At 37.4% G+C, this 12,807-nt stretch overlaps 1 protein-coding gene across 8 annotated transcripts in view; it reads left to right on the top strand.

The window, feature by feature from the left end:
- The window catches only part of mctp1a (multiple C2 domains, transmembrane 1a), a 138,768-nt gene that overhangs the window by 28,187 nt on the left and 97,774 nt on the right, over positions 1 to 12,807 (top strand). Inside the window, exon 1 of one of the 8 annotated variants that reach the window (XM_047818074.1) lies at positions 3,631 to 3,776. The exons of the other annotated variants lie outside the window; for them this stretch is intronic. Coding sequence (XP_047674030.1) covers positions 3,696 to 3,776 — 81 coding nt within the window. The 5' untranslated portion in view covers positions 3,631 to 3,695. Of the gene's footprint in view, positions 1 to 3,630; positions 3,777 to 12,807 lie in introns of those variants that run through there. 8 annotated transcript variants of the gene reach the window in all.

Below are 12,807 nucleotides of genomic sequence, written 5' to 3'. Positions count from 1 at the left end.
TTACTGAAGGGAAATAAAACCTGTCCTGTCTGTACACATTTGTAGCTCTACATTACTCTGCACACACAATCAGCGCTGAATGACTCCGAGACCATGAGCTCATGTTATAATATAATAGATTACTGAGGCAAAGAACTGGGGGTGAAACTGTTCATGTATGTCTGTAGAGCTGATTAAAATTGATTGGATTATGTAAATATAGTAAAGTACTGGGAATGAAGTGTTGGGGCTGTCTGTAGGATTTGCTGTTGGGGTCAGGAACAAAAGTCTTTTTATACTGCTGTGACTAATACCAGTGTGGACAGATGGGATCTGGTCCTGGCTCACTAGCACTCTGTGGTGCCTTGGTGAAGCGAAAAATCCTCCAGCCTTTAAGCTTTGCTGTTTTTGAGATTTTTATATACATTTGCCTTCTGTACCTAATTTTTGTTTTCTGTGCCATTTACTTATCAGAACATTATTAATACAATATTAGTAGTTCACTGCTAGTACATTAGAAGAAGAAGTACATTATTTGACCTTTGTGGTTATGGACTAAAACCCAAAACTTGAAAATGAATGGATAAATATATCAGTATTATTTATGCATTACTGCAAATGTTCCTAGCCCACAATTTAACAATTCTGTCGTCATGCAGGGGATTTTTTTTATTTGAAGATCTGACAAAAGACATTGAGGCTCAAAACCAATGTACAATATACGCTGTGTACACTACATTCAGTCAGAATGCTGTGTGGGATCCAGTAACAGAAAAAAAATGACAGAAATGTCTTCATCTTTGATTTAGTTAAAAACGTATCTTCATTAAAACCGCTCAAAAAGAGCCAGTTATTTGAAAATCTGGGAGCTATTTAATTTATAAAAAGGCTCTACCTTCGGCAGCTATTTCTCTTCTTCACCATCATTCATATGCATTTTATTCATTTGAAACCTGCTCACAGGCTATTTTAAGGGAATCAGGCTAAAAGATGATAAAGAATTTTTGAACTAATGAATAATGGCTGTGGAATTAGTTTACAGAATTGAATTAGGATTTGTAGGCAGGATGCCAAAACTACTCATTAGAATATCAAGCTAGAGGTGAATGGACTTGATGGCACTGTGAATAATAATAAAGTATTAAAAAGCTCCTAGAGGGATGTTCTCTGCTCAGCCATTGAAATATCACACCTTGGAAATGCAAACCATGGAAGATGACGTGAACTCATGTTTTTCACTGACATTTGACACTTTGCCTGGATGGTCTGACAGAAAAAGCAGTTGGCGTGACACTAAAAGTAGTATTTAGTCAATCCTATAGTGTATGCTTGATTTTTTTTTTCTTAAATCTGCAATTTCATGCTAAATATTGAGTTCTGAATTCTTATTATTAGAAGAACAGCTTTTAAATTTCCTCACATGGGATGCAGGAAATGAGTTTCTCAGCGTAGCATAATAAAATATTCAGAATAATTGCATTGCCGAGAAACAATACTCATGGGATTTCAAGCCTTCGAGCTCTAAGTGGATTCTGTCACCTTCTAAAGCTATAACATTGAAGTTGAGATTGTTGTCAAGCCGAACACATTGCATCTAGCTGAGCCTTTTAGGAAACTTACCTTAATTGCTAATGCATCAAACATGGCTCACAGGGCTGCAGGGCTGTGCCTCCGAGACCAGGCAAACGATACAGGAGTATATTGTAAAGTTATTTACAATACACAACAGATGCAACCTCTTTCACTGTTAGTCAGGAGAAGCGATTGTAGTGTAGCTAGGCTTGAAATTCAGTGCAATGTGGTGGCATTTCTATATGGTATATGTAGCATATTTGTATATCAATGCAGCAAAAATAAGCACTGAGTGAATTTGTGCTGTACAGTATGTTACGATTTTCATTGATTAATACATTGTACAATAGTACTAGTATGTAGTACAAGTACAATAAGTAACCTTATATGCTGACTCTTATATAGCAAAATTAAAACTTGGCATTGGAATGTAACAGCATAAAACATGGCAAAGATTTAACCGGTTGAAACACATTTTTTAATCTTCTGTTAGCTGGTTGTGCTAGATGTTAGCTACCACGCAGCTCTTGGTAGCTTTAGAGTTTCTACCTAATATAAACATCACTGGTTGCAATAATGGCTACTTTATTCTGGACTGAATCAGCGAGGAAAGTTTGCCCAAATGCGGCAGAGAGGTTTCTGTGCATGTGTGTTTGTGTGCATGCACACTGTATGATCCACATATCTATGTTATTAGCATGACTGCACTGTACACACATTTGGCAGATTATGCCCATTGTATTGTTTTGGTCCATCACTCACTGGCCAGCGGTGTTGCAACTTCACTGCAATCTGAATAGATCTCAAGAACCCAAAGACTTGTAGGAAGTCTCTTGCTTGCTGTAGAACATAACAGATAATATTTGCTTCCTGGGACCTAGTCGACATTTCAGTTCATCCCAAAGGGGTTCAGTAGAGTTGAGGTGAGGTCTCTGTGCAGGACTTCTCCCACTTTCACCTTGACAAACCATGTCTTCATGGAGCTCACTTTGTGTAATGTCATGCTGGGACAGGTTATGCCACTTAGTTTCATTGAGGAGAAATTGTACAGCTACAGCATACAAAGACATTCTGCATGATTGTGTGCTTCCAACTTTGTGACAGTAATTGAGGAGAAGCAGCACGTTATGTTGCACATGTCGTGAGTGTCTTGTGTTCACAAACCTTTGTCCACTTATAGTGTAAACTTATATATCAATAATTTTTGCATCAATGTAATTTTCAGTGCAATACATGAAATGTCACAAACATGATGCCTTTTATTTTTCAATAAGTCTGTTTTTATTAGTCCCGGAGATTTCTTGCATTTCTATTTGATCCCCGGTTCCTTTGACTTCGTCTGATCCTGAATGGCTTTTTAAAATAGAAAGCTTTGAGATTCTGATGGCAGTGGAGGAGTTGAGGACCTTTTATCCTGCCGGAAATGGAAAGCACTCGCTGCCTGATATTCGAACCATGCAGGGGTGTACAAAAAGAAAAGAAACGGTGAGTAATAACAGTGAGCATGAGAGTGGGTTAAGTGAGAAGAGAAAGGAGTGAGATGAACAAAAAGGAGGGAGATGGAAGTGGGGAGACAGGTAGAAGGATAAGCAATGGCATTTTTGATAAATGATAAATGAGCGGACAGGGAAGTTTAAAAATATCTGCAAGCGGAGATGTACAGAAATAAAAATATAAATAAATACAGAATGAGCAACAGAATGAAAAGTGAGAGGAAATGAGTATCTCTGTTCTCTAACCTGTTAACATTCTGGTGCTTTAATGGAGCTTTCATTAGATTAGCTCTGTAACAGCTGAATAGTTGGACTCAACATTTGAGTGCTTTTTCGACTCTTTGAGCTGTTCACCCATTTCCACCCATGTTCATCATAAATACTTCTTCATAAATACTGTTCAAACAATTGTTTGTTTGTGGGATTTGAGAAGTTTAGTAGAGAACCTCCCTCTGTCAGCTGGTTGCTAGGTGCCTGGTGTGTGTGAGTGTCTGTCTATGTGTGTGTGTGTGTGTGTGTGTGTGAGAGAGAGAGAGAGAGAGAGAGAGAGAGAGAGAGAGAGAGAGAGAGAGAGAGAGAGAGAGATCCTGCTCATATAGGACAGTGAGCCAGAGGTAGGCTGAACAGCCGGCGCAGCAGCAGTCTGTGTGTATGTGTGTGCCTGTGTGTGGAGTGGAGCTCTATGGCTGGATGATCGCGCTCTCCCAGTCCACTGTAGGACGAAGCCTGACTGTATGTACCTGTTTTTCACCCCTGACTTTTCTTGCATGTTTGTGTTTGTGTGTGTGTGTGTGTGTGTGTGTGTGTGTGTGTGTGTGTGTGTGTGTGTGTATGTGTTAAAGTGCATGTTGCTTGGCTTAGTTTAATCAAATTTGACTCTGCTTTTCTGAGGAAAATCAGGCCATCTTTTTAATTGCTTGCTGTAGTATATGTGCATAGTGTATAAGAATACAGGAAGTTTGCTCTTGTGTTTCTTATTGTGTTCGTATGTATCATTCTTATACTTTTAATGCACATGTGTAGCTTAATATGCTAATTTTTTACATCAAAAAATGTGCTTGGGATGAGGGATGCTGAGATACTCAGAACAGGAATGGTCAGACAGACATGAGCAGGGAAGAGTTGTTGTCTTAACACTCTCAAAGTGTTCCTATGGCTTGGGGTGAGTGTGAAAAAACAAGAGCAATAGACTCCAATAATGCATGAACTACCGGGACGTGAGCAGAATGAACACACTGAGCTCCACTGCAGGAGCACACGTAGTAAAGCAGCCTGTGAATGTGGATATATTTATATATATATGGAAATATCTTCTAATACTCACCACTTGTCAATGCAGGTTTATTCTACCCAAACTGAGCATGCAAATATTAATGATAATGGACAGGGCATGCAAAAGGTATGAAAATATGACAAATAGTCCAGGCAGAAATCGCAGTGCATGGATGAATAATGTCCCTGTCCACTGAATGCAGCACATTAGCTCTGATGACTGCAACATGGAAAATGTGAAAAAAGAGCAGGCCCTGCTTTTGAGGAATCATGTGGCATCATTCATATGTGTATATAATACACTACCTTTATGTATATGTGCTTGCAGGAAAAGCATCTTTGGTTTGCTGGTGTTATAGAAGTTTTCGGCCAGTTGCATAAAAGCGCTGCAATTTCTGTGATAAGCTGTTTATTACTGGCGCAATATGGTAGGCTACCTGCCTCACTGAATCACTGACCGAGATGAAAAGCTTTATACAAAATACCACCCCTATATCCCTTTATTCTATTGGCTTCATATATTCAGATGGATTTTTCTCTCAAAATGAATTGAAACCTCGAAGCTTATTTGCACAGAAGAACCATCCCCCACCCCACCCCCATCCCCTACACTGTGCTTGTTGGCACCGTTTATTTGAATTAAATCACCTCCTCCACCTACAGGAAATTCTAACCTGTTATAGAAACAGTGAACCTGACATATTAATTGCTTTTCAACGGCTGCAGTGAAAATCCATAGAAGACGCAAAAGTCAATTATCATTAAACATCAGCTAAGGAAAATTAACAGGTATTTCATCTACAGTTTATTTCAGTTCAGTTCAAAATATGTGTTTGTCAAAATAGGAGAAATTTGAAGTTGTATTGCTGTAGTAAAATACTTACTCATACACTAGCCAGTTAATCTAGAAACATACATTAAATCTACAGAGGTACAGTAAGAAATTGACAGTAACAATGACCCTATAGCTGTACGTGTGTGTTGACTGCATAACTCTAACAAATGATCCATTGCCGATAAACAATAAAATACAGGAAACAAAAAAGGTTTGCTTTCATATTTTAACAACACAGCATACTAAACCACAGGTGTCAATTCTTATCTGCAAAGTGTCAGCGTGGGTGCAGGTTTTATTTCCAATCAAACAGGAAGCACACCTGATTTCACCTGTTTAATCTTCATCATGGTTGGAGAATGAAAGCGTGCCCCCACTCCTGCCCTTGCCAGAAAATACTGCACCCTGTTGTACTAAACATCAGCAGCAAGAGAGTTTCTATTTTCCTATTTTAAGACCATTACATAAAACAATAAAGACAGCAGAATAATATAAAAAAAATTTAAACGAAGAATGTCACAGTTTAACAGGAAGCTCCAGGATCCATGGTTTGAACCTAAGCTGATGTTGCTGCCTCTGTGCAGGTTTGCATTTCCCTTCATACTTGTAGATCATTTTCTGAATACTGTATACATCAACCATATGTGTGTGAGGGTGTGTGTGTTTGTGTGTGTGCGTGCCTGTGTGAGAGCGAGAGAGAGAGAGAGAGAGAGAGAGAGAGAGAGAGAGAGAGAGAGAGAGAGAGAGAGAGAGAGAGAGATGGACTGGATCCAACATGGCCTTGACAACACTGAAAAAAAAAAAGCTCATTGAATTTACTTAATTCAAATGCGTACATCGGTTCCACATGACTGAAGTAAAATTTTGTTTAGTTTTCATACATCCAGCATGAATTGATCACATTTTCAAAGCCCTGAATAAAATCAGTTACTGAGCTCAAACCCACAGACACAGCACCACTGCGCTGTTCTACAATATGTGCTCTAAAATTGTTCTCATCAATGAAGTTGAAATGAAATCATGTTTTGTTGCGTAAACAAACAAACTATACAATGCATTATATTTACTCTTAAATCTGAATGAAAAGTATTATTTTTTTTCAGTGCAGGAAAAGGCAGTTAATGTTATTATGTTGCACTACAGAGAAAGATTATAGTTATCACACTGGTGTTTAGAGACCAGCTCAGGACATTACTGATGCAAAAGAACATCAGGTTATCCAAAACATACCGGTTATATTTCTTTTCAGGAGGTTGTGTTTAACCGTTGGCTTTTAGAAGTGAGTTTTCATACAGTTTTCAAAGCAGGGTTTTGATACAGTATGCATGTTGAGATGGAAGATATAGAGCTAAATGGAGTTTCTTGTAAACAGACTAAACCCATGCGACCTGAACGTGTGCTAAACCCTGCTGGAGTCTAGCTTTATCTGTGGAGTATCTACAGGGATCTACAGAATAAGCATGTGACTGTCTGAATCCTCAGCAGTGCACTGTACTGTACTGTACTGTACTAAAGCTCATTTCTAAAGTATTAACATCTACAACAAACTCCCAGTGGAAATGTTTGACAGAGACTGTTGCGATCCTTCTGCATGCTCTCTCTCTCTCTCTCTCTCTCTCTCTCTCTCTCTCTCACACACACACACACGCGCACGCACGCACACACACACACACACACACACACACACACACACACACACACACACACACACACACACACACACACACACACACACACTCTTTCTTCCAAAACCCCACTTCATCAAATTAATTTTTTTGTCCAATCATCTTTTTATCAGACATACCAGTTGTTTTTGCATACACTTTAATTTCCTGTTTTTCAGTAAATTATTCTTCCATGAGCATTTATTTGCTTGTCTGTGAAACTCCTGTGCTGTAGTGCTTTTTTTATGGGTTTCTGCCAGTCTGTGGAGTAAATTGTCTTCTCTGTGCAATTTCCGTCTGCTCATTATTGGACTGTAGGTCACAGCACCCATCCTTTATCTTAGCTTCTCTCCAGCCTGACCATATTTCCTAAAGACACAGACACAGACACAGACACTTTTCCCATAATATCAACTCAGTTTACACAGATGTAATATGACATAATAATAGTATTATAATAAACTATTGTAGTCTGTGTATTACTTAGTTTAAGACATGCTTTTCCATTTAACCAGATGACATTCATCTCAATGGCAAGCTTTAGCTTTAAAGACACAAACATTTCTAACACTGCAACCATTAGAAGATTGTATTAGTAGTCCAGTAGTTCACATAGTAGCCTGTGTCTCAGAATGGTGGGAAAATCCAAGTTAAAAAAGTTAAAATGGTATAAAAAATTATTTGGGTAGCTGAGGGTTTTTGTTGCTTTTGCTTGTAGTTGCAGTATATAATCTGACTGAAATTTACTCTTATATCGCCTAATCTTCCACAGGACTGTGTAATTATATTCAACAGCAAATGGGCTTATATAGGCATATTAAACGAATTGCTTTGTAATCAGTCCTTTTTGTGACACTGCATCTGTCCGCTGTCAACTTTTTGCATTCATTGGAGTCTTTCCTGCTAATTTGGCTTTATGAAAGTGTGCCATTACTGGATTAACCAATGACTCCTGGATTAACTAAGACCATCACCATTATCATTACAACACAGCTCTGGGTGCCTGAGGTGGGTACTAACCTCATTGTAGCTGTTTAACACAAAGGGAATGTGGGTTAGAAATGTTCACTGAGCTCCTGGGTCAAAGTAAGGAGTGAATTTCAGGGGGGAATGTGCTATGACTGATTAACGGTAGCCCGCCAGAGGTTAATAATAGTTTGAGTTGCCAAGGGCAGGAAATCTCATTATAGGTAGTTCCTCCCTTGTGGCTGTGTGGTGGCTCATTCCTTGAAGATGGTGAAATAATGGCAGATATGTGCTAAAATTATACCCCAAGATTTCCAAAGCCAAGGCTATAGTGTAGATCTCTTCTGAAGTGTTAACAGCTCTCACGCTTATGTTGTCAGCATGATATGGATTACACGTACTTTCAGCCGGAGCTGTGGGGAAATCCGGAAATGGCCGTACTGGTTGTATAAAAGCTACCTACATTTACAGTACAACACTAATTACAAGGAGACAAATAAAGTGAACATCATTAAAGTTTAAAAGCAAATAGTTGTTGTGTGGGTTTATGTGTGAAGTCAAAGCACAGAGTCTCAGTTTGGCTGGTCATTGTGGCAGAGAGCTTAGAGCAAGGATAGGGAGAGTTACAGTACAAAGGAAATCTGATCTGTGACACGCCCCAATTTTTTTGTTTAAGCATATGGTCTGTCTGAATTATACAGCCTTATTAAGGAGCATATTTCCTGGTTGTCACAGTGGTATAAAAAAACTAACATCTTTGAAAAGAAGCACTTGAATACCGGATGCAAGTGAACCTCGTGAATCGGTGGAGTGAAACATTAATTAACCTCCAAGTGGGTTTATAGAATTCTTTTTAAATATGGATTCATGTAATTTAACAGACCTTTGCAATATGTATGAAATAAAACATGATATATGGAGTGCTGTTAGAGGAAAAGTGGTGTTATGGCAAGTCCTTTTACCAACTGGAACTTAAGTGATTCGTCCTGAAGTGTTTTATTCATCGTGTTTCACAGCTATTGTTAAGTGCAGACAATTTTATTCATCTATATTTGTTTATATTAAAGCCACAATTAGAGACATAAACCCATGCAGGTTTGGAGTGATGATATTGACACAAGATGATATTAGCCCAAATAAAATCTAACATTTTAATACATTTATTTTGTAATGACTGTGTTTTGATGAGAGTGAGGATCCAAATGCAGTTTTAAAGTTTTAATCCAAAACACAGATAAACAGGCAGGCAACACAAGGCTGAAAACAGAGCGAACATGAAAGGGGACCATCGACATAAACACACCACATACCAACAACGACTAACACTGGGGAAGTGAACAAACAGAGTAAATATAGCAAACAGGAACCGATCACAAAGCGGAGACAATCAGAGACAAAGACAACACACCTGGAGGAAAGCTTGAGTTCAATTAGTGTCCATGGTAACCAATGAGTGGGCAGAGCAAACAATTAACAGCAGGACAAGACAGCAGACAGAAAGAGGGCAAACACACAGACAGACTCATTACAGACAGAAAGTTGAACCGATGCTATAGCAATGAGCAGGAATGGGAAAAGCCCAAGTCCAAGCCTGAGTATAATTTATACTTTCACCTTATGGTAGCCATAAAAGACATGTAAACATACAGTACAGACCAAAAGTTTGGACACACCTTCTCATTCAATGAGTTTTCTTTATTTTCATGAATATGAAAATTGTAGATTCACACTGAAGGCATCAAAACTATGAATTAACACGTGGAATTATATACGTACATAAAAAAGTGTGAAACAACTGAAAATGTCATATTCTAGGTTCTTCAAAGTAGCCACATTTTGCTTTGATTACTGCTTTGCACACTCTTGGCATTCTCTTGATGAGCTTCAAGAGGTAGTCACCTGAAATGGTCTTCCAACAGTCTTGAAGGAGTTCCCAGAGATGCTTAGCACTTGTTGGCCCTTTTGCCTTCACTCAAATCATCTCGATTGGGTTCAGGTCCGGTGACTGTGGAGGCCATTTCATCTGGCGCAGCACCCCATCACTCTCCTTCATGGTCAAATAGCCCTTACAGAGCCTGGAGGTGTGTTTGGGGTCATTGTCCTGTTGAAAAGGTGGTGTGTCCAAACTTTTGGAAGGTGTGTCCAAACTTTTGGTCTGTACTGTATATCCACTGATTACTGACAGAAAGCCTGAATAAATGGAATAAAGAAACATTTTAACAGAAGGCAATAGTGATCGCTGCCTTAATTTTAGACATTTTCATTTCTAATTTCTACAATGCATGCTTAAAATTATATGTTAAAACATATGTTATATGTTGCTTTTCAGGGAAATGTTTTAAACATGGATTTAATGCTGACATGGTTTAGGCATGTAGTTATGTCCAAAATGTGAATGAAAAAGCAACAATATTTCCCGATTTGTGCCCTTATGGTGTATATTTTTTTAATTGTATAATTTTTATAATTTTTGTGCAAATTCTCTATCATGTTTCTGTGAACATCCTAATGCTCTAAATGTCAGACTGGTTGCTATAATGAACTTGTAAGGGAGATTCAAGTGATCCAAACTCAATGACTTTATCACTGGATGATTTGAAAGCAGCTTTGTAAGCAGTTTGCTTATTATAAATGTTGTCTTTTTAATTGCTGCATTTTTGTTAGTAAACATAAACATAACTGTATATTGTGTATAATTAAAATGTCCTCAAATATTGTCATATGATATCTTTTTGCTGTCACCCAGCCCTAATTTACATGTACTTTGAAGTCAAATACTTACATTTGAGCTTACAGTAAAGACAGGGCAGATAGATTTTAGGCCTTTAAAGTACTATTGTCTTAAATGCTTTTATGTGAGTGCACACTTAAGATTAATTTATTTAATAGCAAAACTTTAAACTCATCCCGTAATCCTCTATAGTTTAAATAGCCTGTTGTATTTTCTGTAACAGTGGTATGTAGTGTATGGTATTAAAGACAGCTAGCGCTCTCTCTGCAGAACTGAGCAAGTTCGTATGTATTATCCGTGCTTTGTTTAATCTGAATGAGGCTTCTGGCCTGGATTCAGTACGAAGTGCAGCTGCAGCCTCAAACCACATATCATTCCTCTTGATATGCAAAATTAAATGCATATTTTTCTTTTCATTTCATCCTCTCACTTACTTAGCTTAATTATATTAGCATTTATATAGAGCTCTGCTCTACCTACACCTGGCATTTAAATGAGTTCTGTAGTGTTCGCCTTGCTTTTTGTATCTAGATTTGATTTAAAAGACAGATGCACATGTGATCAGCTTGGCCAAAGGTATTTCTGTTTGAATCCACATGAGATTTGCTTGATAAATTGCAGGATAGTATCGGGAAAGTAATTTGTGCTGCACTTTGATTGACGAGCAAACCAGTGAAATGGACTGGATGCTAATGTGACTTATACACAGTGACATTCTGAAGTACCGGATTCATTTTATTCAATTTCCTTTGAAATATTCGTCCTGTCAAATATACATCCAGCTCCTCTTCTGATGCTGATGGTGTATATGCTATCCTGTATTTACTTCATTCTTTGCAGTGTTTAGCTGAGGAGAAGCCATAAACAAAGAACCATTTCTCTTCCATATTGATTTTATTTGTTTCTCAAAACATCCCTTAAAGTATGAATCTAAAACCACGAGCATCGATTCCCCTTATTGCGTTCCATTTTGTACTCAATCTTTTCTCATTTCATCTTTTACATCTGAAGAATACCAAGCGCCATCTCCTAACCATGCCTTTCATTTAAATAAATAAAAAAATAATAATGGCTTTTCCAGTGTTTTGGATGTGATGTGAACTCACATTGACCTGCATCTTTTCATCGCCTGCACAAGCTTAGTGTCAGCGACAGTGTCTGATCAGGTGACCTCTCATGGTCAGCTTTCTGTATATTTTTATATGTATTCTGTGTGTGTGTGTGTATATATATATATATATATATATATATATATATATATATATATATATATATATATATATATATATATATATATATATTGTTATATAGCAGTTCATTTACATTATGAATGTCCCCTCACATTAACAATTTTCGGAAAGATTTCTTAGAGCATTTTCAATAAAACACCACAAATTAAAAATAGTACTGTTGCAAAACCAATATGAAAAAGAATGAATGGACCTATCCTTCACAGTCTGGGACCAGATGGTGCCATTAAATGTTTTATGAAACATCCAAAAAAGCAATTAACAGTAAATTATTAGTGAACTATTAAATGTCGATTCAAAAGGATCGTTTAATCTGGATTTTTTTTTCTATTTTGTGATCTTTATTTGTTTTTTTTATGATTGGATCTGAGACTTACTTGAGTCATTGTATGGTACATTATACTTAATTAGTAGTTATTTACTTAATTTAATATATGTAATTATAAATAATTAATTTAATATATGTAATTATAAATAATATATGTAATTTAAAAAATGTAACCAGGAAACAAATTTTCTTTCGATCTGCTTTTATCCAATTTGATGGTTTGTTTATTGGGCGTCACACTGATACAGTGGACGGTGTTCCATCTTATTCCAGTCTTGGAATGCTAAATGTTTTGCATGTTCTCTGGATTCGTCCTCATCCACAGCTGGTAGGTGAATTGTCTACTCTAAATTGGCCATAAGGGTGAATGTGTGTGTGTGTGTGTGTTCCCACTTCCAGCCTAGTGCTTCCATGACAGGCTCTGAATCCACCTGGACCAGGATAAAGTAAACGCATGAATGACTGTATTTAAGATGAGTCTGAGATGCCTCTCATTTTCCTGCAGCTAAAATTACAGTATTGAATGGCTTTTTTTTCTTGCTTGGTTTGAGCCAAGGTCGAGGCAGTTACTTCTGATACTTCTGTAATTCATTGTATGGAATGTAACACAAAAGTTTTTTTGTTGATAGTCGTGTATATCCACTACTGACTCCTATAGAATAGAATAATTTAATTCATTTAAATAAATTAATTTCCCATATTTGCTCTGTACATTTT

The sequence above is a fragment of the Tachysurus fulvidraco genome, chromosome 9, assembly GCF_022655615.1.
Source record: "Tachysurus fulvidraco isolate hzauxx_2018 chromosome 9, HZAU_PFXX_2.0, whole genome shotgun sequence".
NCBI classification, from domain to species: Eukaryota; Metazoa; Chordata; class Actinopteri; order Siluriformes; family Bagridae; genus Tachysurus; species Tachysurus fulvidraco.
Note: the sequence above shows the minus strand (reverse complement) of the source record. Positions and strands in the feature narration are given on the sequence as shown.